The sequence below is a fragment of the Budorcas taxicolor genome, chromosome 14 (genome assembly GCF_023091745.1).
Source record: "Budorcas taxicolor isolate Tak-1 chromosome 14, Takin1.1, whole genome shotgun sequence".
Lineage (NCBI taxonomy): Eukaryota > Metazoa > Chordata > Mammalia > Artiodactyla > Bovidae > Budorcas > Budorcas taxicolor.
In genome coordinates this window covers 80,971,798-80,995,977 of record NC_068923.1, presented here as the reverse complement: position 1 = coordinate 80,995,977, position 24,180 = coordinate 80,971,798, and the positions used below count along the sequence as shown (strand labels likewise).

The window sequence follows — 24,180 nt, the reverse complement described above, 5'->3', positions numbered from 1 at the left end:
GCGCGCGGCGGAGTGGACAGAGCCGGCCGCTGAGGGCACACGGTCTCCCGCCCCTGTGGGCGCCGCAGACCCTTGCGATGGGCTTGGGAAGGCGCCGCACGTCTCTACGGACGCCCCTTCCCGGGGTCCAGGGCCGGGCGAGCCGCCTCCACCCGCAGCCCGAGGCCGCGTGGACCACGCCGGCCCCGCCCTCCCGCGCCGGCCCCGCCCTCCCGCGCCGGCCCCGCCCTCCCGCGCCGGCCCCGCCCTCCCGCGCCGGCCCCGCCCTCCCGCGCCGGCCCCGCCCTCCCGCGCCGGCCCCGCCCTCCCGCGCCGGCCCCGCCCTCCCGCGCCGGCCCCGCCTCCCCCGCGCCGGCCCCGCCTCCCCCGCGCCGGCCCCGCCTCCCCCGCGCCGGCCCCGCCTCCCCCGCGCCGGCCCCGCCCGCGGCTCGCCCCGCCGGAGCTGCTCACCCAACCCGGCCCCGGCGTCGGCCCGGCAGCCCGCCCGCCCGCTGCGGCTCGTCCGGCCCCCGCTCCCCGACCCCAGGCTCCCAGCCTCCGCGGGCCGGGGCCGCGCCGCGGGACCGGGAGGCGGGCCATGGCGTCCTGCGTGGGGAGCCGGACCCTGAGTAAAGATGATGTGAACTACAAGATGCATTTCCGGATGATCAACGAGCAGCAAGTGGAGGACATCACCATCGACTTCTTCTACCGGCCGCACACCATCACTCTGCTCAGCTTCACCATCGTCAGCCTCATGTACTTCGCCTTCACCAGGTGCGGGGCGGCCCAGGCGCGCCCGAGGGCGAAGGGGAAGGGGCTGGCTGGGGGACGCGGCGGGGCGGGGGGCGGGGAGAGCCATGGCCGAGAGAGGAAGCGGGCTCGTTCTGCTCCGCGCGCGGGCTCGCCCGCCGGCGGCTCTGTCCCCGAACACACCCAGCTTCGCTCCCCTACTGCTCCTCGGGGACCGGCGCTCGTCCCTTCCCTGCGACCCACGCCCATCCTCCACCCACCCTCACGCCTGTCCTCATACCGCCTCTCCCCATGCAGCGCCTCGGGCCACCCCGGGAACACGCGTGGCCCGGCTGGCGCGATCACCCTCCCTCCCTCCTCCCTGGCTCCTAGCATCGCTCCCCTCTCCACGCATCACGACACCGGCCCCCTCCTCTCGGGCCTCCGTCCCCGCCTAGCACATCGCATGAATCATCTGGTAGGCACCACTTGCAGCACACATGTCCCCGCTGCAAACACCCCAGTCTACGGGCGTCTTTCACGCGCCATGCGCAGGCCCAGGACGTAACCCAGACCTTCCCCGCCGAACTCCTCCAGGGTTCAGCACTACCTGCCCACAAAAATGCACTCCACTGTGCGTTGTACGCCAGTCGTCTCACATAACCCTTCCTGCAGCCCCAAACACGACCGCTTGTACCACAACACAAACTGCCAGCCATGCGCACACACATCACAGCCAACATTCCAGTACTGCCACACAGACACCAGCCCATTACACAACACACGGTGCCCGCTCTGTTCTGTTCTTATCCCGGCATACATGCTGAAATGAGACATTGTCAGGCCACTGTAGCAATGCCCGGTGCGTTGTAGATGCTATGGAAAGGGTTAAATAAAACACGCACACCACACACACTATAGCACAACTCTCTTACCTCCTGAAAACATACATGCACACTTACTCAAAGCACTTCTAATGTACACTTGTGCCTAGGAGCTACCCCGTCCAACTCTTGTTGGCCCAGGGCTTATAGCTACCTCACTGAACATGAGGTCCCTCAGCCCCAAGCCAAGGAACTGATTCATGCCTAAAGGACAGGTATACCTTGGGTCCTGCTTATATGGGTTCATATTTTCTGAATGAGCCTCTTTAACGAAAAAAATGTGTCTTTATACCAACCATGTTTAAGCACTAACCTAGAGATGTGGAGTTTTGGAGCCAGACTACTGGTCGCAAGACTATTTGTGTGACCTTGGTTAAGTTGTTTAGCCTTTCTCTGAGCCTCAGGATTCTCCTCAGTATAGTGGGGATAAAATAAGTCCTTACCTAATATGAAGTTACTAAGGATTAAATGAACATGTGTGAATGTATTTAACAGAGTACCTGGCACATGATGCATAATTAATGTCAGTGCAGTTCAGTTCAGTTGTGTCTGACTCTTTGCGACCCCATGGACTGCAGCACACCAGGCCTCCCTGTCCATCACCAGCTCCTGGAATTTACTCAAACTCAGGCCCATTGTGTCAGTGATGCCATCCAACCATCTCATCTTCTGTCATCCCCTTCTCCTCCTGCCCCCAATCCCTCCCAGCATCAGAGTCTTTTCCAATGAGTCAACTCTTCGCATGAGGTGCCCAAAGTACTGGAGTTTCAACTTTAGCATCATTCCTTCCAAAGAAATCCCAGGGCTGATCTCCTTCAGAATGGACTGGTTGGATCTTCTTGCAGTCCAAGGGACTCTCAAGAGTCTTCTCCAACACCACAGTTCAAAAGCATCAATTCTTCGGTGCTCAGCTTTCTTTACAGTTCAACTCTCACATCCATACATGACTACTGGATAAACCAAAGCCTTGACTAGACAGACCTTTCTTCTCTCCTAATATATTTATCCAACAATCAGTGGTTTTCAGCCCATCCACAGAAACTGTATGGGAGTATATTTGGTGACCTCAGCATTGGGGGAACTTCTGATATTTAGCAGGTGGGGGTTAAGGATGCTAAATGTGTAAACGCCAGGGATAGCATTTAAGACAAAGAATTGTCCCTGACTCACAGGCACACGTGTGCACCTACACACTTGTATACATGCGAGTGCCAGTGGTATCTCCCTTGAGAATCAATGCAACTTTTTCAGATTTTCATAAAACTGATAATGTCCTGATACATCACACTTGTTCCTTTCCTCCACAATCCATTTAACTCTCGGTTCTTATTTTGTAAGTGTTTATCTATTTGTGTGAATCTATCTAAAGGCACAAAGCATATGAAACAATTAATGATTGAGGGAAACAGCTACTTTTATGGTAAAATATTCTGTGAATTCTCTGCTGTGGAGTAAGGACAGATATTTTCAGAGTATCCAACTAAGAATAAGCTTTGGAGAGAAGTCTTGTCCCTAATTATGGTTATCCTCAAATACTTATCATGTCATTTGATTTTACCACCTAGTATCTGTGTCTGTGTGGCCACTTAATATTGCTTAGCCCCTGCTTGCTTATCAGTACATAGGGTGAAAATATTTAGTAATACCTGATAGGATTTCATTTTAAATGTTCATCTTTTTAGATAATCTGTATTTAGCTTGTGGGTGCTAAGTCTTGGTGACTCTATGGACTGTAGCCCACCAGTCTTCTCTGTCCATGGGATTCTCCAGGTAAGAATACTGTAGTGGATTGCTATTGCCTGCTCCGGGGGATCTTCCCGACTCAGAGACTGAACCCATGACTCAGGTCTCCTGCTTTGTCGTTGGGTTCTTGACTCAACGCATAATGAATAGCAATTGCTCAGTAAACGTTAACTATTATTATTACATCATTTCATTGTGTGCTGCTGCCTCGTAAATTAGATTTTTCAGTGAGTGAGGGTGTGGTGTGCTCTATAATTAAGAAAAAGAATAAAGACTTTGGAAGAATGGACAGTGCTTTGCCTGGAGAACATATATGCCTGATTCATATTTACTTCAGTTTTACTTTGTCTCATGTGGGTTGGCAAGGATGGAGTTAGTACAGGAGTTTCTTTGGAAATTAGAAAAGTACGCTATTTTACTTTAAATAATAAGAAGCAAGAATGAGCAGTGTGTTTCAACCTTTTACCTTATTATTCTAGGCCCTTTCAGAACAGATTTCTCTTCCTCTTTTCTAATATAGAAAGTCACATTCTTCTGGAAGTTCCCTTTTGCAGCATGTCCTGCCAAAGCATTCAATAAATCACAGCAGTGAAAGTATAAGAAATGAGTGTGAATTTTAACAGCTTGTCAAAAGTAATAGAAAAGGCATAATCTGAACTGTAGGCTATGGTCTTTTCCAAAATTGATTATGATTTTTCTTCTCCCACTAATTTCGCAGAGACAGAAATCATACATTAAAGAACTACTTCAGAACAAGTTTCATGTTATATAAAATCATAAGCACCGTTAGTACAATTAGTACTTATTGTCTTACTCATTTTTTGTAGTGTTTTGTGACCCTTTAAACTGAGACATTACAGTGATCACTCTGTCTTCTTCATAAAGATTGAAAGTAATGACTTCTTAAATGAAGATTAATCATTTTGTGCTCTTTTGCAGTAGGAACCTTATTTTACAACAGGGTTTGAGTTGGTGACTGTTCAGTGCAGTTCTTTCCGTAAAACTTTAAAAATATGTCTTAAAGTTTGTTTTTCAAAAACCAGTAGTTGAAGAGAGCCAGGGGTAGAATACTTTCCCGGTGTCAGATTACCAGTATGCATGAAACACTACCTGGGTCATGACACATGGTGCAGAGACACAGCAAGAATTTGGGATTGCAAGGGTTAGGTGCCTTACACAGAAGTCCAAGACAAGTTTGTATTCGTCCAGTAGTGCTTTTGTTAAATGGCAACTAGGCCAACTCACTGTTGAATCATGGCGTTTCAGTCTCTAGTCCCTATCGCTGTCATTCACAGTAAAGCCAGATGCTATTGAATCCTGCTGCCTAAGATCAGAAAAAGCTCACTTTGCCACATTTTAAGGTAACCAGTTTTAGAAATCAAATGCCTCGGCATATGTCTTATCAAAGTGTATTCAGCCAACGTGGGGCGAGGAGAACCTTTGTCTTAAGCTCTGAGCTCGCCTTTCATAGGTTGGTAAACTTGGACATGTTGAATAGCCTTAGTTTCAGACACTTGGGCTTTAGATTTGAAAATGCCAAAATTTACTAGATCTCATTGGTAACAGGTTGCTCTCTCCTCACGAGGCGCCTGGCAGTAAAATAGTGAAATCATTCTCTCCAGTGACACTTGTCCAGCAAAAGTCATCACTTGCCCAGAAGAGATTGCCTTCCTGCAGCTTCCTGTTCAGAAGGGGTCATCCACTCACCTGGGCTAGTGTTTCTCCTTAATGTGGGACTGAGGAGGTGGATGAGGGCAGGCACATGGCCAGACTTTTGATTGATTGATTTCTACTTGTTCGTGATAGTGGTTTTCACTTCATTTCCCTTAGCGGCTCTGGAGCTCCAGCTTTTCTTGATCTTACTGGAAGGCATAGTTCCACCTTCTGTGTCTCTTCCCTCCTGGAGACCTGCCAGCCTTCCCTGTTTTTTCCCTTTAGACCATATCAATTCCCATTAGAAACTGTCTCCTGATACTGCTGATTCAGTTGTCTCGAGCCTATTTCCTTTAGGTACAGCGTGTTCTGTCTTCCCCAATAACAGAAGGCCTTGGCTGTCCTTGTTCCCGGACACCAGCAATGTTAAGTGATTGTCCACAGCAGCTGTGTGCTGGGTGACACCAGCCTTGGAGGCAGAGGTGTGTCCTGTGTTAGGCCCCCTCTAAAGAGGTCCAGTTAACCCTCTTAACATTGCTCTTCCTCACTTCCTATGTAAATCACGGGTTTTTTATTGGATTAAAATAAGCGCCTTTTACATCCTTTCTTGTCCTTATTTCTGGTGTTTTATGTCCTTAATTGGAGAAGGAAATGGCAACCCACTCCAGTGTTCTTGCCTAGAGAATCCTGTGGACAGAGGAGCCTGGTGGGCTGCTGTCCATAGGGTCGTGCAGAGTCGGACACGGCTGAAGCGACTTAGCATGCATGCATGCGTGCATGTCCTTGATAAGATTATTTATTTCTCGAAAGGGAAAATGTGTCATATTTCTTTGGGGTCTTTGTGTATACCCCAAAGATATACACATATATATATTTCTTTGTGTCATATTTCTTTGGGGTAATGTATATCATGGGGTAATGTATGTAATACCTATTTCTCTGGGGGTAAATAAGCACCTGGGTGACACACAGAGCTACTTGGTTTAGCTGACGCTTACCTTGGAGACTTGCACGCCTAGTACTGCTGCCTAGCGTCTGGCACTTTATATATAGTTCTATTACCAATGACAATGCAGTTTGTCTTGTGATAGAATCCCTCTCGCCCCAGATTTCTGTAGGGATGTTCACAAGCTTTTTAGGGTCAACAAATGTGAAAGCTGAAGACTCGTTCAGGCAGCAAGGACTGCTTCCTGAGCCCTCGGTTGCACTCAGTGTAGTCAGCAGCCCGTGTTCTGCCCAGCCCAGGTCTCCGGCATCCTGGAGTTCATCTAGCTTATCTTCACCAGGTCCAGCCAGGCCTCAGTAGCGTTCAGAGCTGTCCTCCTCTGCCATGCCCAGGCTTTAGCTCACAGACCCCAGCTCTTTGGCATAAGACACGCCCAGGCCTTGACTGCCCTTCCCTTCAGACCATCCTCCACACTGCTTTCCTCACGACCTTTTAAAGTCAAGATCTTGATCCCGGCCGTCTACTTGCAGCCTTTCCCTAGATCTCTATCAGCTGTCAGGAGTGCCTGCTGGCCCCTGAGGGCCTTCATTATAGGGCCTTACACCTGCCTCCACTGTACACAGCACACGCTGCCGGCCCAGGCAGCCCCACACCTGGTGCCAGGCTGGTACCTCCCTCTGACTTGAGAGTGCCTTCTGCCTGCCCACGAGCCCATGGCATCCCTGGCAACCTTCCCGATGGTCCCCTCCCAGACCCCTTTCTTGGTGGTTCCTGGAAGCTCAGAGGAAGAAGTGTTTATGTACAGTTAAGTCTCCTACATATGAATGGGTTCCTCCAAGGATGCATTCATAAGTCCAGTTTGTTCAGAAGTCCAGAATTCGCCAAGATACCCAGCTAATGCAATTGGACGGCAGGGTGCAGTTTCACTCAGGCCTGATGTTGATGGAATGCACATTTCACATCTCTGGACGTTCAAAACTTGAAGGTTCGTAGGTATGGGACTTCCAAATGTCTTTTATTAGTATTTCTCTCTCCTATTGTAATATTTGGTTTTATATTAATTTATTGAGGGCAGGTATCTTAATCATTGCAGAATACACACCCAGTAAAATGCTAAATGAGTCAAATATAAAAAATCATTTATACAATATGAATTTTCAAAAAATATCACTCTTCTCTGTCAGTTGCTATTTCAGCTCTAATTCTCAAAAAGAATCTTTAACATTTTACAAAATGAAATGAATGTGGTCTTCAAAGCTAATGTCAAAGTTAGTTAACATTGGTTCACTTTGTAACTCGAAACTGAGTTTTCCACTGGGAGAGAAGCTCCTTAACAGTGCGTAGCCTCCTGAACATGACCCTATCTTTGTGTCTCAGTTTCAGAGATTCCTATTAAAGAGATGGAAAGGAGAAGATGGCAGGGGGAGAGGGGACAACCAACTCCACATTTAGGAGTCAGGGTTAAGGATTCCTTACCTTCTTGGCCCCAGGGAGACAGCCATGGTTAAAGATTGGCTAGAGTGGTAAGTTTGCTTGTTGTCCCTGGTCTTTTTCTCACTGCCTGCAACCTGTTCAAGTTTAAAAATCCGAGGCCAAAGCTTTTTGTGTTCAAACCTTTGTTAAAAAAATGTTAGGGCTTTCCTTTCACTTGTCCTGCTTTTCGGGTTCTGTCTTGGGTAGTTGTTGTTTAATCACTAAGTCATGCCCGACTCTTCTGCAACCCCATGGACCGTAGCCCACCAGGCTCCCCTGTCCATGGGATTTCCCAGGCAAGAATGCTGGAGTGGGTTGCCATTTCTTCCTCCAGGGAATCTTCCCGACCCAGGGATCGAATCCATGTCTCTTGCATTGCAGACAGATTTTTACCACTGAGTCACTGGGGAAGCCTCTCTCTTGGGTAGTTACCTGCACTAAAACAGGGTGGCATGAGGTATTTCAGCCCCTGGCTGGTCAGCACCGAGGCAGGAGAATCACCTGCAGGGGGCCTCTGGGCCTGGGCCGTGGTACCTCCTCGCGTTCCCTGGGTCACGCATCTGCTCCACTCTGGCCTCTTCCCCTCTCTGGCACCCACCACGTTGAGAAGGCCTGCTCTGTGCCAGGCCTTGTGCTGGGCGCTGGAGCTGCTGCAGGTGAATGAGAAGGGATCTTAAATGACAATTTTCCTGTAGTCTGTCCATTTGGTGTTTTTGCTGTGTATGGTCAGGGCTACCCCAGCTTGCTGCTGGAACACCTCCAAAATTTAGCAGAGCAAGGGGAAAAGAACTTTGCCTTCCTGAGCTCTATGGGTCAGTGTAGCAATCTTGACCTCCAGCCAGCATTCCAGAAGCCCGGGCACCTACTTCATTCTGCCTCTGTTTGTTGTAACTGTGGGCAAGATAAAGCAAGAGCTTTATTTTCCTCATCCTCTAAGTAATGGAGAACTGTGGAGTGGTTCAACCAAATGGCAGCTGGGAAAGGTCTTTGGAAAGTTCAGTGCCTCCAAGACCGAGGTACCTGTTGTTAGGAGTCTCAGAGGACCTAGCAAAGAGGTCAGGGCGCTGCTACAGCCTTGGAGTTCTAAGTCTGAAGTCCTCTTATTTTTTGTTGCCGTAAAGCAAAATGTCTTAGTTGAGCAAGAATCCTGAGACCAGCAAAAGTCAAGATGGGGCTCTGGCAGCCCTGACTGCAGATTACAAGCTTCCCTGGGAAGTGGGACCCATATTGCCCCCTGGCAAAGCCTGAGGAGATTGGTACCAACTCCACAAACAGGGGTCAATCTTGTGTGAACGATTGGGGTGGTTTTTTTAGGTTTAGGGGGTTTTGTTGTGTTAATCAGAGGCTGTTCCAGCAAATTAAAAACTTTTCTCTCAGCGAAAGTTATATTAAGATAATTATTTAATTTTTGTGTCTTACTGTGTTTTTCATCACGATTCTCTCAAAGAATCAGGACTATGTCTGTTCATCTTTGTCCACAACGATAGGTGTTGGTTAGCTGAGGGAATGAGTGGGCAGAAATTATAAATTAATAACTGACAGGCCATCTGTGCCAGGCACTGTTCTAAGTCCCTCACATGTGTTAAGTTATTTTATCCTCACAGCAACCCATTGAGATGGAACTGTTACTCTCCTGTGATATACTGAGGAGGAAACCAAGGCACAGAGAGGCTGGATAATTTGCCCGAGGTCACACAGGCTGATAGTGTGAATTCAGAATTCAGGCCCAGGCTGTTTGGCCACAAACCTGTCTTCCTTGTCACTGCACCGAACAGCCTCCTAAAGGGGAAAACACTTAGCCTTTGGGGTCAGTAAAATGCAGATTGTGATCATTTCCCCCTTCAAGGGTGTTAGGAAGATTAAGAGAACTAACATGCAGAAGGCATCTATAGCTAGCCTTCTGAGAGGCACAGACCCAGTGGATGTCAGGAGATAGATGCTTCTCGTCCTCTGACGGAAGGTCTCTGGAATCCGTAGTGTGGTCTTTGTAGCCTTTGCTGCCAAGTTGCTTTTCATGATTAACTATGGAAAATGTCCGTATTCCTTGGCGTGTGGTTAGGTCTCTGGATGACGGGGAGCTGAGGGTCTCACAAAGTGGCCCCGATCGGCTAGTGGGGAGGCCGGTGGGCGGGGAGCAGCCTCCTCAGTCACCCATTCCGTTCTTTCTATGCACCCACCTTTTGTAGGCACTGTATGGGTGCCCTCTCTGCTCTCAGGAAACTCAGAAGGCCTAGTGGGGACCCCTGGTCTGATCTGACTCAGATTTCTTCTTTCGCTCACCGGCCTACCCTTTGGTCTGTGATCACAGGAGTGTGATCTTCCTGTACACGTTTTCAGTTTTACCAAACAGCTTGCTGTCCGTCTTTGATACTTTTTTTTTTCTAATTAGGCAAATATAAAATGGCCAACTTTTCAGACTCGCTGCTATTTTATTCAGAGTTAATCGGCCTTTTTTTCTTTTCTTTTTTTAACTCCCCAAACTAGGCCATTCTTTGATCCCATCTTTCTAGTAAGATTGCTCAGAATTTACACATTTGCAGCTTCATTGTTGATCGCCGATCTCAAGTTCTTACAAATTTAATGTTGATGTATAATCCACTTTTTGGAAAGTAATATATTACATTGCTTAAAATCCAAGATATTCCACTGGGTTTATGGTGAGAAGTCTCCCCCAACTCTTCATTTATTCTCCTTGGATAAAACAGAGTGACCGTTTCTTGGGTGGATTTCCAGACACCCTGTGGAGCTCGGAGCACAAGTTAGAAGTTACGTATACCTACGCGTGCTCTTTGTTTTGCACAAAAAGTTGGTTACTCCTGTTCTGCAAATTGCTTTGTTTACTTCATGATCTCTTAAATTACTCTGTACCAGTTAATTAAAAGCATCTTCATTGTTTTTATGGCTGCCTACTTTGCTGACAAAGGTCTGTCTAGTCAGAGCTATGGTTTTTCCAATAGTCATGTATGGATATGAGAGTTGGACTATAAAGAAAGCTGAGCACCAGAGAATTGATGCTTTTGAACTGTGGTGTTGGAGAACACTCTTGAGAGTTCCTTGGACTGCAAGGAGATCCAACTGGTCCATCCTAAAGCAGATCAGTCCTGAATATTCATTGGAAGGACTAATACTGAAGCTCCAATGCTTTGGCTACCGGATACGAAGAGCAGCCTCATTGGAAAAGACCCTGATGCTGGGAAAGATTGAAGGCAGGAGAAGGGGAGGACAGAGGGTGAGATGGTTGTATGGCATCACCAACTCTATGGACATGAGTTTGAGCAAGCTCTGGGAGTTGGTGATGGACAGGGAAACCTGATGTGCTGCTGTCCACGGGCTCGCAAAGAGTCAGACACGACTGAGGGACTGAACAGCAACAAGTACTTGCTTGTGAGCCAGAGCTGTAATTTTTTAACATCTCTTTTAGTTGTCTCCTTGTTTTGCTAAAACATACAATGCTATGGTGAGCAGCCTTGTACATATGTCATTTTTGCATAAATGAGGGTATATCTGTGAGATATATTCTCGTACATGGAGTTGCTGAGTCACAGAGTATATGCATTTATAAATTAATGTGTTGTCAAAGGCCCCCCATAAAGGTAGTGTGTGAGCATACCTGTTTATCAATTTCTTGCCTTTTTCCATAAGGTAAGGAAGAATCATGTTAGTCACTCAGTCGTATTCGACTCTCTGCACCCTTGTGGACTGAAAGCCCACCAGGCTCTTCTGTCCATGGGATTCTCCAGGCAAGAATACTGGAATGGGTTGCCCTTCCCTTCTCCAGGGGATCTCCCTGACTCAGAGATTGAACCTGGGTCTCCTGCATTGCAGGCAGATTCTTTACCATCTGAGCCATCAGGGATAAAGTAGATAAAAGTGGTCTCTGTATTGTTCCAGTGTGTCCATATCTTACCATGAACATGATTGAGCATCTTTTTTTTTTTTACTTGCCTGAGAGCTACTGGATTTTTTTGCTCAGTGAACTGTCTCTTCATATCCTTTGTCCACTTTTCTATTTGTTTTTCTCTGTCCATTTGTTGTTCTTTCTGTTAATTGATTTGGTAGGGAGAGCTTTGTAATTAGGCGAGTTAACCCTTTGCCTTCATATGAGTTGCAAATATTTTTTCCAAGTTTACCTATCACTTTTCCTTGGACTTTGTTACTGATTTCTTTGTCATGCAAATTTGTCAGCTTTCTCCTTTGTGACCTCGGGGGTTTGTATCATGCTTTAGAAAGGCCTTCCCCACCGTGAGGTTGTGGTGTCTTTCACTTTTCACTGTCATGCATTGGAGAAGGAAATAGCAACCCACTCCAGTGTTCTTGCCTGGAGAATCCCCAGGACAGGAGAGCCTGGTGGGCTGCTGTCCATGGGGTCGCACAGAGTCGGACACGACTGAAGCGACTTAGCCGCAGCAGCATAGGTTTTTTTTTTAGTTCTACCATCATTTTTTTTCCTAGAATTTTGTTTTGTTTTTACTTTTAGTTGTTTGAGTCATCTAGAATGTATTTTGGTACGAGGCATGAGTTATGAGGCTCTATCTTCTTTTCCTCGGCCACAGTTGCTCATTTTAGCCTCGTTTTTATTTTGTGACTTACCAATTGCATGCCCAGTCCACCTCTCGTATACCATCCCTGTGCATCTCCGATGAGTCAATCTGATGAGTGGAATTTAGGGGACAGGTAAGTTTTCATAAGGCAGTTTGGCAAAGGGGAAAGATCACTATCTTCAGAGTCTAGCAGGCCTGGTTTTGAAGCTGGCTCTGCAACTTCTTAGCTCCACAATCTTGAGAAAGTTACTGAACCTATGTGACCTTTGTTACCTCATCTGTAAGATGTGGTTGATAACAGCCCATATTGCAGATGGATTGTGACAATTAGAGATAATGTGTAGAAACTGCCTGTTCAGTGCCTGACGCACAGCAGAGCCTTGATAGACAGGACCTGTTACCCTGGCTGTCATCGTTAGCAGTATCAGTAGTGTGACTTGGTCTGAATGAGGACGTTGTGTCCCCACCCCCGCTGTGTGTAGCCATTCTTCAGTAAAAGCTAATGTTCCTGGGAGTTGGATACAGGGCTCCCCTACATAAGACAAAGGGCATGGCAAGTGCCCTAGGATGATCAGCCTGGCATTTTAAAGTTGTGTGTATAACCTCTGGGCAAATGTGGAATTGTTAGGATGACTATTAAAATAAGATTGCACTTTGCTACAAGAAGTCTGTCCTACTGTAAAGAATGGTTTTGTAATCAGATTTCTGAATCTAACCACCAAGTGTTGTTTGTCTAGGATGAGTTCAGTGCTGTTTGGCTATGTGATGGTCTAGGAAACATTTAAGACCTGTATGACATCTTATTTCAGAACCTTATGTTCGGTCTTGTCATAACTCTGGAAATAACTTCATTGGGTGCAGAAACTTCGCGGTCTAAACAGGAGTTGGTACTTAAGTTAACACTTTTAAACCACCACCCAGGACTCAGTCCTTACTGAGGTAATAATTGCTTCATCCCATACCTTTTCATGTGCGTATTCTGATACTCAAGGTCTTTTTTTTATGCAAACTTGATTTTCTTCTAAGATTCTTTTTTGACCTTTTTCCTTTAGTAACATTCAATCTTCATTTAACATTTGTCTTTTGAAAACTTTTACTGTAGACAGTCCTCCTTCAGATAAACCCAGTTTCTTTGATCATTTTTAAATGTATTGCAACCAGTTTCATCATCTCGAAACTATGTCATTCCATTGTGTTTCTTCTCATATTTTCTCTTACTTATCCTACTTCTTTCTAAACTGAAACACTGAACTTCCCTCTCCCAAGCTTCTCGAAAATTATCAATACTTCAGAAAATCTTCCAGTTGTTTTTCTGTTTTCCTACTTTTGTTTGCTTCTCTGAGCCCCAGATATGTTACTAGAATCTTCTTTATTAACGTAAACTGTTAAAACCTAACATTTTCACCATCAATGGTAAGAAAATTTCCATTTTGGGGATTTTTGTTGTTTAGTCGCTAAATCATGTCAGACTCTTTTGCAACCCTGTACTGTAGCCCACCAGGCTCCTCTATCCATGGGATTTCCCAGGCAGGAATACTGGAGTGGCTTGTCATTTCCTTCTCCAGGGATCTTTCCAACCCAGGAATTGGACCTGTATCGCCTATGTTGGCAGGTGGATTCTTTACAACTGAGCCACCAGGGAAGCCTTTGGGGAATTTTACTTCATTGTAAAACAGTAAGTTTTCTTCCATAATAATCAGTCCAGAAATATATTGAGGGCCTACTGTGTCCCCAGGCTCTGTGGATACAGGTGTGAATAATTCCCTGCCTTTAGGAGTTTACTTTCTGCAGAGAAGACAGATAACATATAAACCAACAGATGTAATCATTTCAGTTTACTGGGGTTATGGAGGAGTTCTACACAGTAACACATGAGGAATGACCAGGCTGGAGCAGGGCGGAGCAGCTTGTCTCCTTCTTTACAATTCTTATGTTTAGAATTTAAATACAAGTTTGAATCTGGCCTTTTGTTTCCTCTTCATTTTTCCTGTAACATTTTTTACTAGTGCTTTCTGGTGGCGTGGCACTGCCCTGTTTTGTTCATCCCTTGGATAGCCAACCGCCCATATTTGACAAGTGACTGCGTAATCTCATTGCCTCATGTCCTTCCTCCTTGTTTTTTGAGATAATTTTTATTTAATTTATTTTTGGCTGTGCTGGGTCTTCGTGTGGGCTTTTCTCTAGTTGCGACAAACGAGGGCAACTCTCTAGTTGTGGTGCTTGGCTTTCCCTGTTGCAGTGGCTTCTATTGTGGAGCATGGGCTCTGGGGCGTGCAGGTTTCATAATCTTATGCTTCCTTTCTGATTCCTGAACAGTTTTCCGCCACAGCTTCTGTAGTGAAGGTCATCTTTGTGTGTGTGTGTGCTCAATCAAGTCTGAGTCTCTCAGACCCCATGGACTGTGTAGCCCACCAGGCTCCTCTGTCCATGGGATTTCCCAGGCAAGAATGGTGCAAGTTGCCATTTCCTTCTCTAGAGGATCTTCCTGATCCAAGGATTGAACACGTGTCTCCTGCGTCTCCTGCATTGACAGGTGGATTCGTTACCACTGAGCCACTTGGGAAGCCCCTTTGTAAAAGAATGATGATTCTCAAATGCTTGTCTGAGTAGAACGTGTGTTGGGGTGTAAGGTTGACAATGCTTTTATCATAAGAACTGGACTTTACTATGAGAGCTGTACTATTTTAGGAAATACCATGCTGCTGCTGCTGCTGAGTCGCTTCAGTCGTGTCTGACTCTGTGCGACCCCATAGACAGCAGCCCACCAGGCTCCCCTGTCCCTGGACTGGGTTGCCATTTCCTTCTCCAGTGCATGGAAGTGAAAAGTGAAAGTGAAGTTGTTCAGTCATGTCTGACTCTGTGTGACCTCATGGACTGCAGCCTACCAGGCTCCTCCATCCATGGGATTTTCCAGGCAAAAGTACTGGAGTGGGGTGCCATTGCCTTCTCCGAGGAAATACCATAGTAAATAGTAAATAGTGAATGTAATGGCTTAGCTCAGCAAAATAAAGTTAGCAATCCCCAGGTTTTTAGAACATGGAGCTCGTACTCCTTCTAGACTGACTGTAGATTCAAAAATAACACTCAGTGTTCCTTTTCTGTTTTCAGGGATGACTCTGTCCCAGAAGACAACATCTGGAGGGGCATCCTCTCTGTAATTTTCTTCTTTCTTATCATCAGTGTATTAGCTTTCCCCAATGGTAAGTGATGTAATGCTTTATCACATTTCTCCCATCCATTGTGTCCTTGTTGGTATTTTTGAGATGCATGTCATCTAGAAGATGAAACTAGAGGGTGGAGTAAAAAAAAGAATCTGAACGTTGCGTGGTGACTCGGGGAGCAGGCTCTGGAGGCAGACTGCCCATTCCTAGCTCTGTCTCCTCGGTCCTCCTTTAAGACATTTCTGTCTGAAATGGAGAGAAGTACAGCGGTAACAGTAAACTGAATTAATACCATAAAATACTCTGAACAGTGGCTGACGAATCATAAGCGCTCAGTGAATGTCAACTGTTGTTGTTCTTACTGGTTTTGGTATTATTAGCCAAGTTGTAAAATACGCAGTTACTGCTCATTTACTCCTTTTTGCTAAGGATGGGGTCAGTGCTTTAATGAATATTACTTAAATAACTTGCTGTCTTTAACTGGAAACTTTTCTGGGATATGAATTTCCATTATCAGGTTAAAAAAAAATGATTATTGTGACATTTTCCTCTTTCAGTGTTATGGAGTGAGGCAAAAGCCTTGGTTTAAAAACTGATTTCGTATTCTGCCACACTTAAGATTCACCCCTTTCCTCTGAATGGTCCCTAACAAGTTATATTATTATTTTTTTTATTCTGCTTCAGTACTTGCTCCCTGGAATATTCTTTACTTATTCTCTGCAGGTGATTTTCTAAATATTCACTTTTTGTATCCTGTTTCTTTAACATTTAGGGTATTTTGTAACTGTTGCAGTCTTTTTTTGCCAGTTGTGCTCCATGAGCCCTGCTCAGGTTTTAAATATCATGATTTAAGATGTGCTTCTTCTCCATCCTCCTATCTATTCAGTAGAGTACAATCTGTAATATACAGAGCTCCTTATGAATGTTACCGATGCTACCTGGAGCTGCACCCTGGTGATAGGATTCCAATACCAATTCCATTGTGTTTGTGGGTGTGGAGGGGTGGTGTCCATTGCTGAACATCAGCTGGGTGTCCTGCAGTTCTACTCAATTTGACACTGTCTGCCTGGGGATAGATTGGATTCCGCAGGTTAAGTTCCAACCAGTTGCTCCTGCCTCCACTGAGATGCCAGTCACAAGTCCAGGGTGTCCCCTGTGCTTCTGACCCAATGGCTGAAGATCAGAGGTTCCCGTGACCTCCTCTTCAGGTTTGATTAATTTGCCAGAACAGCTCCGGAGACCAGTTTACTCTCAGATAACTGAGAATATGAACCGACAGCCAGATGCAGAGATGCTTGGTGGAAAGGGGGGAGCCCCTTCCATGCTTTCTCAGGGCGCCATTTGCACCAGATTTCCACGTGCTCACCAACCCAGAAGCTTTCTGAGCTCTATCCTTTTAAGTTTCTATGGAAGTTTCATCACGTTGGTAATGACTGATGAAATCTTTCAGTTCAGTTCAGTTCAGTCGCTCAGTCGTGTGCGACTCTTTGCGACCCCATGAATCGCAGCATGCCAGGCCTCCCTGTCCATCACCAACTCCTGGAGTTCACTCAGATTCATGTCCATCGACTCGGTGATGCCATCCAGGCATCTCATCCTCTGTCGTCCCCTTCTCCTCCTGCCCCCAATCCCTCCCAGCATCAGAGTCTTTTCCAATGAGTCAACTCTTCACATGAGGTGGCCAAAGTACTGGAGTTTCAACTTTAGCATCATTCCTTCCAAAGAAATCCCAGGGCTGATCTCCTTCAGAATGGACTGGTTGGATCTCCTTGCAGTCCAAGGGACTCTCAAGAGTCTTCTCCAACACCACAGTTCAAAAGCATCAATTCTTCGGTGCTCAGCCTTCTTCACAGTCCAACTCTCACATCCATACATCAGTTCAGTTCAGTTCAGTTCAGTTCAGTCGCTCAGTCGTGTCCAACTCTTTGCGACCCCATGAATCGCAGCACGCCAGGCCTCCCTGTCCATCACCATCTCCCGGAGTTCACTCAGACTCACGTCCATCGAGTCCGTGTTGCCATCCAGCCATCTCATCCTCGGTCGTCCCCTTCTCCTCCTGCCCCCAATCTCTCCCAGCATCAAAGTCTTTTCCAATGAGTCAACTCTTCGCATGAGGTGGCCAAAGTACTGGAGCTTCAGCTTTAGCATCATTCCTTCCAAAGAAATCCCAGGGTTGATCTCCTTTAGAATGGGCTGGTTGGATCTCCTTGCAGTCTCCTCAAGAGTCTTCTCCAACACCACAGTTCAAAAGCATCAATTCTTCTGCGCTCAGCCTTCTTCACAGTCCAACTCTCACATCCATACATGACCACTGGAAAAACCATAGCCTTGACTAGGCGGACCTTAGTCGGCAAAGTAATGTCTCTGCTCTTGAATATGCTATCTAGGTTGGTCATAACTTTTCTTCCAGGGAGTAAGCGTCTTTTAATTTCATGGCTGCAGTCACCATCTGCAGTGATTTTGGAGCCCCCAAAAATAAAGTCTGACACTGTTTCTACTGTTTCCCCGTCTGTTGCCCATGAAGTGATGGGACCAGATGCCATGATCTTCGTTTTCTGAATGTTGAGCTTTAAGCCAACTTTTTCACTCTCCTCTTTCACTTTCATCAAGAGGCTTTTTAGCTCCTTTTCACTTTCTGCCATAAGGGTGGTGTCATCTGCATACATGACTACTAGAAAAACCATAGCCTCCACTAGACCGTAGGCCATTGGTAATTGATTTGCCCGCCAGCCCCTCCCCCATCGCCAGAGGTCAGGGCGGGACTGAAGGGTTCCTATCTCTAATCACCTTGTTGGCTCCATTGGCCTCCTTCCTGATCCGCTTCATTAAGGTAACAAAAGACTCTTATCACTTAGGAAATTCCAGGAGTTTAGAACTCAGTTCCAGAAATCGGACAAAGATCAAATACTTGCTTCTTATAGATCACAGTACTCAAGAAAGTCCCCTGCATACGAGTTCTGTTCCATAATGCATTCGTATGTCCAGTTTGTTCATAAATTCAACAACGTTAGGTATCCAGCTAATACATTCGGCCACATAGTACATTGCTACAATAGATTTATTATTTGTCATTTGTGTTATTCACACAAATAACATATTTTAAAAAACAAACCCAAAAGATAAAGCATTGTTAGTCTCAGAGTACAGTACTTTGAAAAGTACGGTTTGTTAGTCGCTCAGTCGTGTCCGACCCTTTGCGATCCCATGGACTATAGCTCTCCAGGCTCCCCTGTCCATGGAATTCTCTAGGCTGGAATTCTGGAGTGGGCTGCCACGCGCTTCTCCAGGGGATCTTCCTGACCCAGGGATTGAACCTGGTCAAATTCTTTACCATCTGAGCAAATTCTTTACCATCTGAGCCCCGAAGGGAGCCTGAGAAGTACAGTCACATCAGCTATACCGGGGCTGCTTTCCCACTTGCTTCTGGATACCTTGGGCTTGAAATAAAGACACTGGACCGCTGTACTCTATACCATGACAGTGAAAGGAAAGTGAAAGTGGAAGTTGCTCAGTCCTGTCTGACTCTTCGTGACCCCATGGACTGCGTAGTCCATGGCATTGTCCAGGCCAGAAGACTGGAGTGGGTAGCCTTTCCCTTCTCCAGGGTGTCTTCCCAACCCAGGGATTGAACCGGGGTCTCCCAGCGTTGCAGGCGATTCTTTACCACCCGAGCCACAAGGGAAGCCCAAGGAGACTGGAGTGGGTAGCCTATCCCTTCTCCAGCGGATCTTCCCCACTCAGGAATCGAACCAGGGTCTCCTGCATTGCAGGTGGATTCTTGGCCAACTGAGCTCTGAGGGAAGCCCGCTCTATACAGCAAAGTACACTAAAGCACAAGCACTTGTAGAGGATGCACGCACGTGAGAGTGCACACCAGACGCGCGAACTAACTTATGTGATTGGACACACACATGCACGTTCGCACTGTTGAATGTTTACAACTTGAAGGTCCATATGTAGGGGTCTTACTGTGTAATAGATGGCAAGTCTTCCAGGTTTTGCAAAATGCTGCCAGTGGAATTTTGTTCTGTATTATTATTTCTTTTCATGAGCATTTTCTTTTTCCATATTTTTTATATTTATTTGTGTGTGCTGAGTCTTAGCTGGGGCATGCAGAATTTTTAGTTGTACCTTTCAAACTCTTAGTTTCGACATGTGGGAATCTAGTTCCCCGAACGGAGATTGAACCTGGGCCCTCAGCATTGGAACCGTGGAATCTTAGCCCCTGGACCACCAAGGAACTCCCTGTTCTGTAATTTTGTGGGTTCTGCTGGTATCGTAATAATCCAACCAGTAAAACCATGATTCTGAATCCTTCGGGGAGTGGATCATTCTAGATGACCAAGTTATTTGGCAGCTGAGTTTAGTTCTCCAACCCCTCAAGCTTTTAGATTTTTACTTTTATTTTTGTGTTTTTGGTGAAAACCTTTCAAGATATGAAAACCTGTGTCTTAGTGTAGGCTGCTGTGGTAGAATACCGTGGACTCAGCGGCTTACACAGAAGATTTCATTCTGTAGCAGCTGTGAATCTGTCAAGCCAAGCAAGCTCCGTGCTTACAGAATACGAGAGCCGGCCAGGCGCAGAGCAGACACTGCCAGCCCCAAAAGAAGAGACTGGGAGGAAGGAAGGGGCGACAAATTCTAGGCCAAAACTTAGGAAGGCAAACTGAGATTTCAGGGTTTGAGAATAATCCTCCTGGACTTGACGCTCTGCTGTCCAGACCCCCTGGGGCAGTGGTCTGCCCCCGCAGCTTGCCCAGTCGGGGTTGAATCCCCGAGACTCCAGCAGACTCTTCTCCCCGGCCCTACTGGGCATCGGTCTTGCCCTTTGAAACCAAGGTGGAGGCCATCCTGCTCCTGTCCCCGCCATGGCCCTGATGGATGATCTCTGAGCCACCTTGGGGTCCTTCCTATGTCTAAAGGATAGCAAATGTTCACAGTCAAGTAGCTCTGTGGTTTGGCCCTGAAGGATCCAGAAAGGCCAACCGTCTTCACCTTCAGAGTTAGAATTTCAACATGTGAATTTGGGGGGATGCAAACCTTCTGTCCACAACACCTGCATGCCTTAGGCCGATAATGACCAAACATGATTTGGCCTTTCCTTGGTGATTGCAGCATGGAGAGAATATGTTCAGGATACAGAGAGGTCATGGAATGAAGGGGAATTGGCCCAGCTGTGACATTTACATCCTAGGAAACATCCCCAGTGTTGAACAGCTTCTCAAATTATTTGTCTTACTTTCTTTTTCCTCCCGCTTTCAACACACAAGGGCTTCGCAGGTGGCATTAGTGGCAAAGAACCTGCCTGCCAATGCAGGAGACATAAGAGACTCTAATTTGATCCCTGGGTCGGGAAGATCCCCGGGAAGAAGTCATGGCAACCCACATCAGTATTCTTGCCCGGAGAATCCCCATGGAGAGAGGAGCCTGGTGGGCTGCAGTCCAAAGGGCCACAAAGAGTCAGATATGACTGAAGCGACTTAGCACGCATGCAGGCCCCAGCACACAACATCTCAAGAGTTTAGGTTTAGGGACAGCTTGGACTTCACGGAGCCCATCCTCTTCTTTCAAGGGCGCTGTGCCGTCGTGCAGCTTAAGTGGCCACTTGGGGCATCGAGCGTTTTCTACACAGTGGTGGTCCCCCTAAGCTCTGGAACCTGGTCTTAACAAAGGTGGCCTAAGAATATAGCCCAGAGTAGATGGTAAACTGCATCTCGGGTTTGCTGCCAACACAAGGCCTGCGGGTGCCTGAGCCCCAAGGGAAGATGAACAGGTGACAGTTCAGCTGGTGGCTCCTGACACTCCCTCAGCGCCTGCCTGCTGTGTCGTGTGTAGACCAGTGGCTTACTTCCCAGCCATCGTTTGATGCCAGGACCACTGTTGGTCTATACCCTCTCTTGCTGTTTCTTATCTCCTTTGTCCCCCACCATCTTTTTTTTTTTTCCTTCTTCTAATTTTTATTTTAAATCAGTCAGTGAGCACACAGTATGTGCTCAGGAAACTAATCAATCCAGAGATGTGTCTGTTCTCCCAGCCTCCTGTTCTCCTTGGCTGGGTGTTAATTCCTGCGTGTTTTTTCGCAGCTTCGCAGGTTTCTTTTCTGCTTTTTTAGAAACATTTAGGCTTGCTGATTCTGAGAGCTGTGCTGGAAGTTTAGGGATTCCCAGACTCAGCCCTCCATAGCTGCGATTTTACAGCCTTCCCTGCTGGGGGACTCCGGCAGGCACTCGGGCTGTGGTGCTTTCCTTAAGGTCCCCAAAGCCCTGGACGGTGGGGACTGCATCTGTCGGATGTGACATTTCGCATGCTTTCTGCTCTTTTCCCTCGTGAAGACCTGTCGTCTTCAATGTCCGCGTCACCGGTTCAGTCTCTCATGGTGGGCCTGGGCTTCTGTTTTCCCTTTTGGAAAGATAAAGGCTGTTTGTTTTCATGCTTTCCCTGGCTCCCCTGACCGTGTGATAACACGCAAAGCAGGGAGGACCCGCAGGGTCCTGCTTGATTTACGGCTGATCCCAAGGCCGGCCAGTCACTCCTGGACCACCCTTAGCCGCTGCCGCCAGCCTGGGGTTAGGGCCCAGCCCTGCACGGTCCTGTGCTCAGCAGAGCCCTGGTCTTGTCTCACACACGGCCCATCATGGGGTGCCTCGTCTCTGTCTCCTGTGTGTGTCTCTCTCTCTGTTTCTCCTTCTCTCTGCCAGTCACTGGCTCTTCTTTCTCCCAGGAGCACTGTCTCAGGGCCTCGGTTGGCCTGTGTCTGGGATGCTTGGACTCCACGTCCGCAGTGGGGAGGCTGTGCCTTTCCTTCTCTGGTGATCAGACCCTTCGCCCACAAAAAGGACAGAGACCTTCAGAATTCTGCGCAGGAAGGGTTAGGATGTCAGGGAAGCCGTGCTTGGAGGGACTGTCTCACAGCCACGTGTACTGAGCGAGGCCACTATTGTCTGCCTTGTTCTCTAAGGAGCCAGTTACTCTACGTCAGATCAGTAAAACCGTAAGTTTCCACATTAAAGAATGCTGTCCTTGAATATTTTTTTGAATCAGGAGGTGGCATGGAGTTGATGGGGCTGGGGACCTGGTTGGCCCCCCTGGGAAAGGGTCCCCCCTGGCATGTGACTGGCCCCCTCCCCCAGCTGGCATACAGACGCCAGCCTTTGTGGGAGCTGTTCCGCTGGATGGATGAAACTCCGTTTCTCTGAGTGGTGTGGACCTGCCTCTTCCCATTCCAGTCTTGCCACCTCGTCTTCCACTCTCCCCACCCTTGGCGCAAATTCTCGAATTAAGTATTGGAATGAATGGGAGGAACGAAGCCCAGCGTCTGCCTTCTCCTTGAAAGGCAGTTTTGGGGAAGTGCCCACAGTGGATGGCATTCCCAGAATGGCTCTGTTTTGGCAGAGTCACATGCATTTCTCCTTGACCTAGTAAAGGTTGCCCTAAATGTTTACGCGTCAGCCTGAATTTGGTTATCTCCCTATGTCTTGTGTGTGTGATCACGTTCACGTATGCTCTCTGTGTGCCAGGACTGGTCTGCTCCTACAGGAGCGGGCCCTGTGGTTCTTCTGGAACAGAGTCCAGATGACAAAGACCCTTGACTTTCTCCATAAGGTCTATAACAGCTGGTATGCTTTTGGCCTCAAATAATAGGAGATGTCTTTCAAAGTGGCTTAAAGAATAAATAAAACGTTTGCTTTCTTGCATCCACGAGAGGTTCTGCGAGAGAGTGGTTTAGGGTTGGCTAATTGAGCAGCTCGGTGACACGTGAAGACCCGGGCTCTCTACCTGTCTCGTGGCCTTGGGACAGCTGCGGCCCTGCTGGTGTGCGGCTGTGGGCGGTGTCCAGCCACAGAGGGGCCCCTGTCTTCCCCTGAATCTTAGAGTGAAGAGGGCTTTTCTAGAAAGCCTGCAGCGCGCGTGCCCCCCGTCTACTTCGGTTAGGCTTAGGCCCCACCCCACTCTGCCCCAGGCTGACCTGAGGACAGGCATTTGGTGGTTGGAGGACCTCCCAGGCACATTCATAGATCTCCCGTAGCTCTCCGCTGGCTGGAAGAGTGGAAGAGAACCAGGATTGCCTCCATCAGCTTAGAATTTACTGCTGGGGTTCATGGAGGAGGAGTGGAGGAGACTCAGGCAAACTTTTTCATTTGACAGTCGACAGAGTGAGTGACGGGGTGGGCTCCAGAGTTCCTTCCTTGCATTCGATAAACGCACAAGGAGAGACACCCCAGGGGGGAGACCCGGGAGGGAGAGGGTGTGTTACCTATACCCACTTCTTTCCTGTCACCTTTTCTCTCATTCTCTCTCTTCTGGTTCCCTTGAAGAAAACATTTTAAATACCGCCTCCACCTCCTTAGAGCAACTGGCCCTCCCATGGAAGTGTAATTTTAACTATGCCACTGTAGCATTGGAGTGTAATTATAACCGCGTCACGGTCACCGGAGTGAAATTTAGAAACCCGCTGCATCTCCAGCTGGCTGTGAGATTTCTTTCAACAGGTGACTTCTGTGTGCCTTTCCAACTTCGGAGGGCCTCCTTTGCACTCCTCCCCTTCCACCCCACCCGACCCCAGCCACCCCAGCCTTATCCTGGGCCCCCGTTGCCCAGCCCACGGTGGTCTTCTCAACAGATACGTGGTGAATTAAGTAATGAATCTGTCAGGAAAGAAGTTCACAGAATTAGCCTTCTCTTGTCCTCTTCTCTTATGCAAGAGGAGCACCGTTGAGCTCTTCTTCAGGGTATTTTGAAGAGGGTGAGAGCTCTAGGATGTCTTGATTTTTCCGAGTTTACCCTTCTATTTGTCCTTATCTGATTTCTCTGAGCTTAGATAGTGCGAATCACATCTCCTTGAGGCATGAAGGCCATCCAGAAGATTCATTGTCTCCTAAATTAAAAGAAGGAAAAAATGGTATAATCTCCCCCCATTCGCTCTCTTCTGCCCCACGCCTTTTTTTGTTTTTTTTTTTTGATAGAAAAATTATTTCTTAGGTTTGAAATTTGCTGAGAGATCGTTTTTTCCCCCACCTTTTCTGGGTTTTTCCTAGAGGAATTTAAACTTTAAACTAGTATTAATCAAA

The 24,180-nt window shown here is 47.3% G+C and overlaps 1 protein-coding gene across 2 annotated transcripts in view; it reads left to right on the top strand.

Moving 5' to 3' along the window:
* Nucleotides 1-491: 491 nt before the first annotated feature.
* Nucleotides 492-24,180, top strand: part of PTDSS1 (phosphatidylserine synthase 1) — a 69,334-nt gene continuing 45,645 nt past the window's right edge. The window contains exons 1-2 of one of the 2 annotated variants that reach the window (XM_052651957.1): nt 492-756; nt 15,060-15,151. In XM_052651957.1, coding sequence (XP_052507917.1) covers nt 578-756; nt 15,060-15,151 — 271 coding nt within the window. In that variant the 5' untranslated portion in view covers nt 492-577. The remainder of the gene's footprint in view (nt 757-15,059; nt 15,152-24,180) is intronic. The other variant, XM_052651956.1, reaches the window with a different exon arrangement.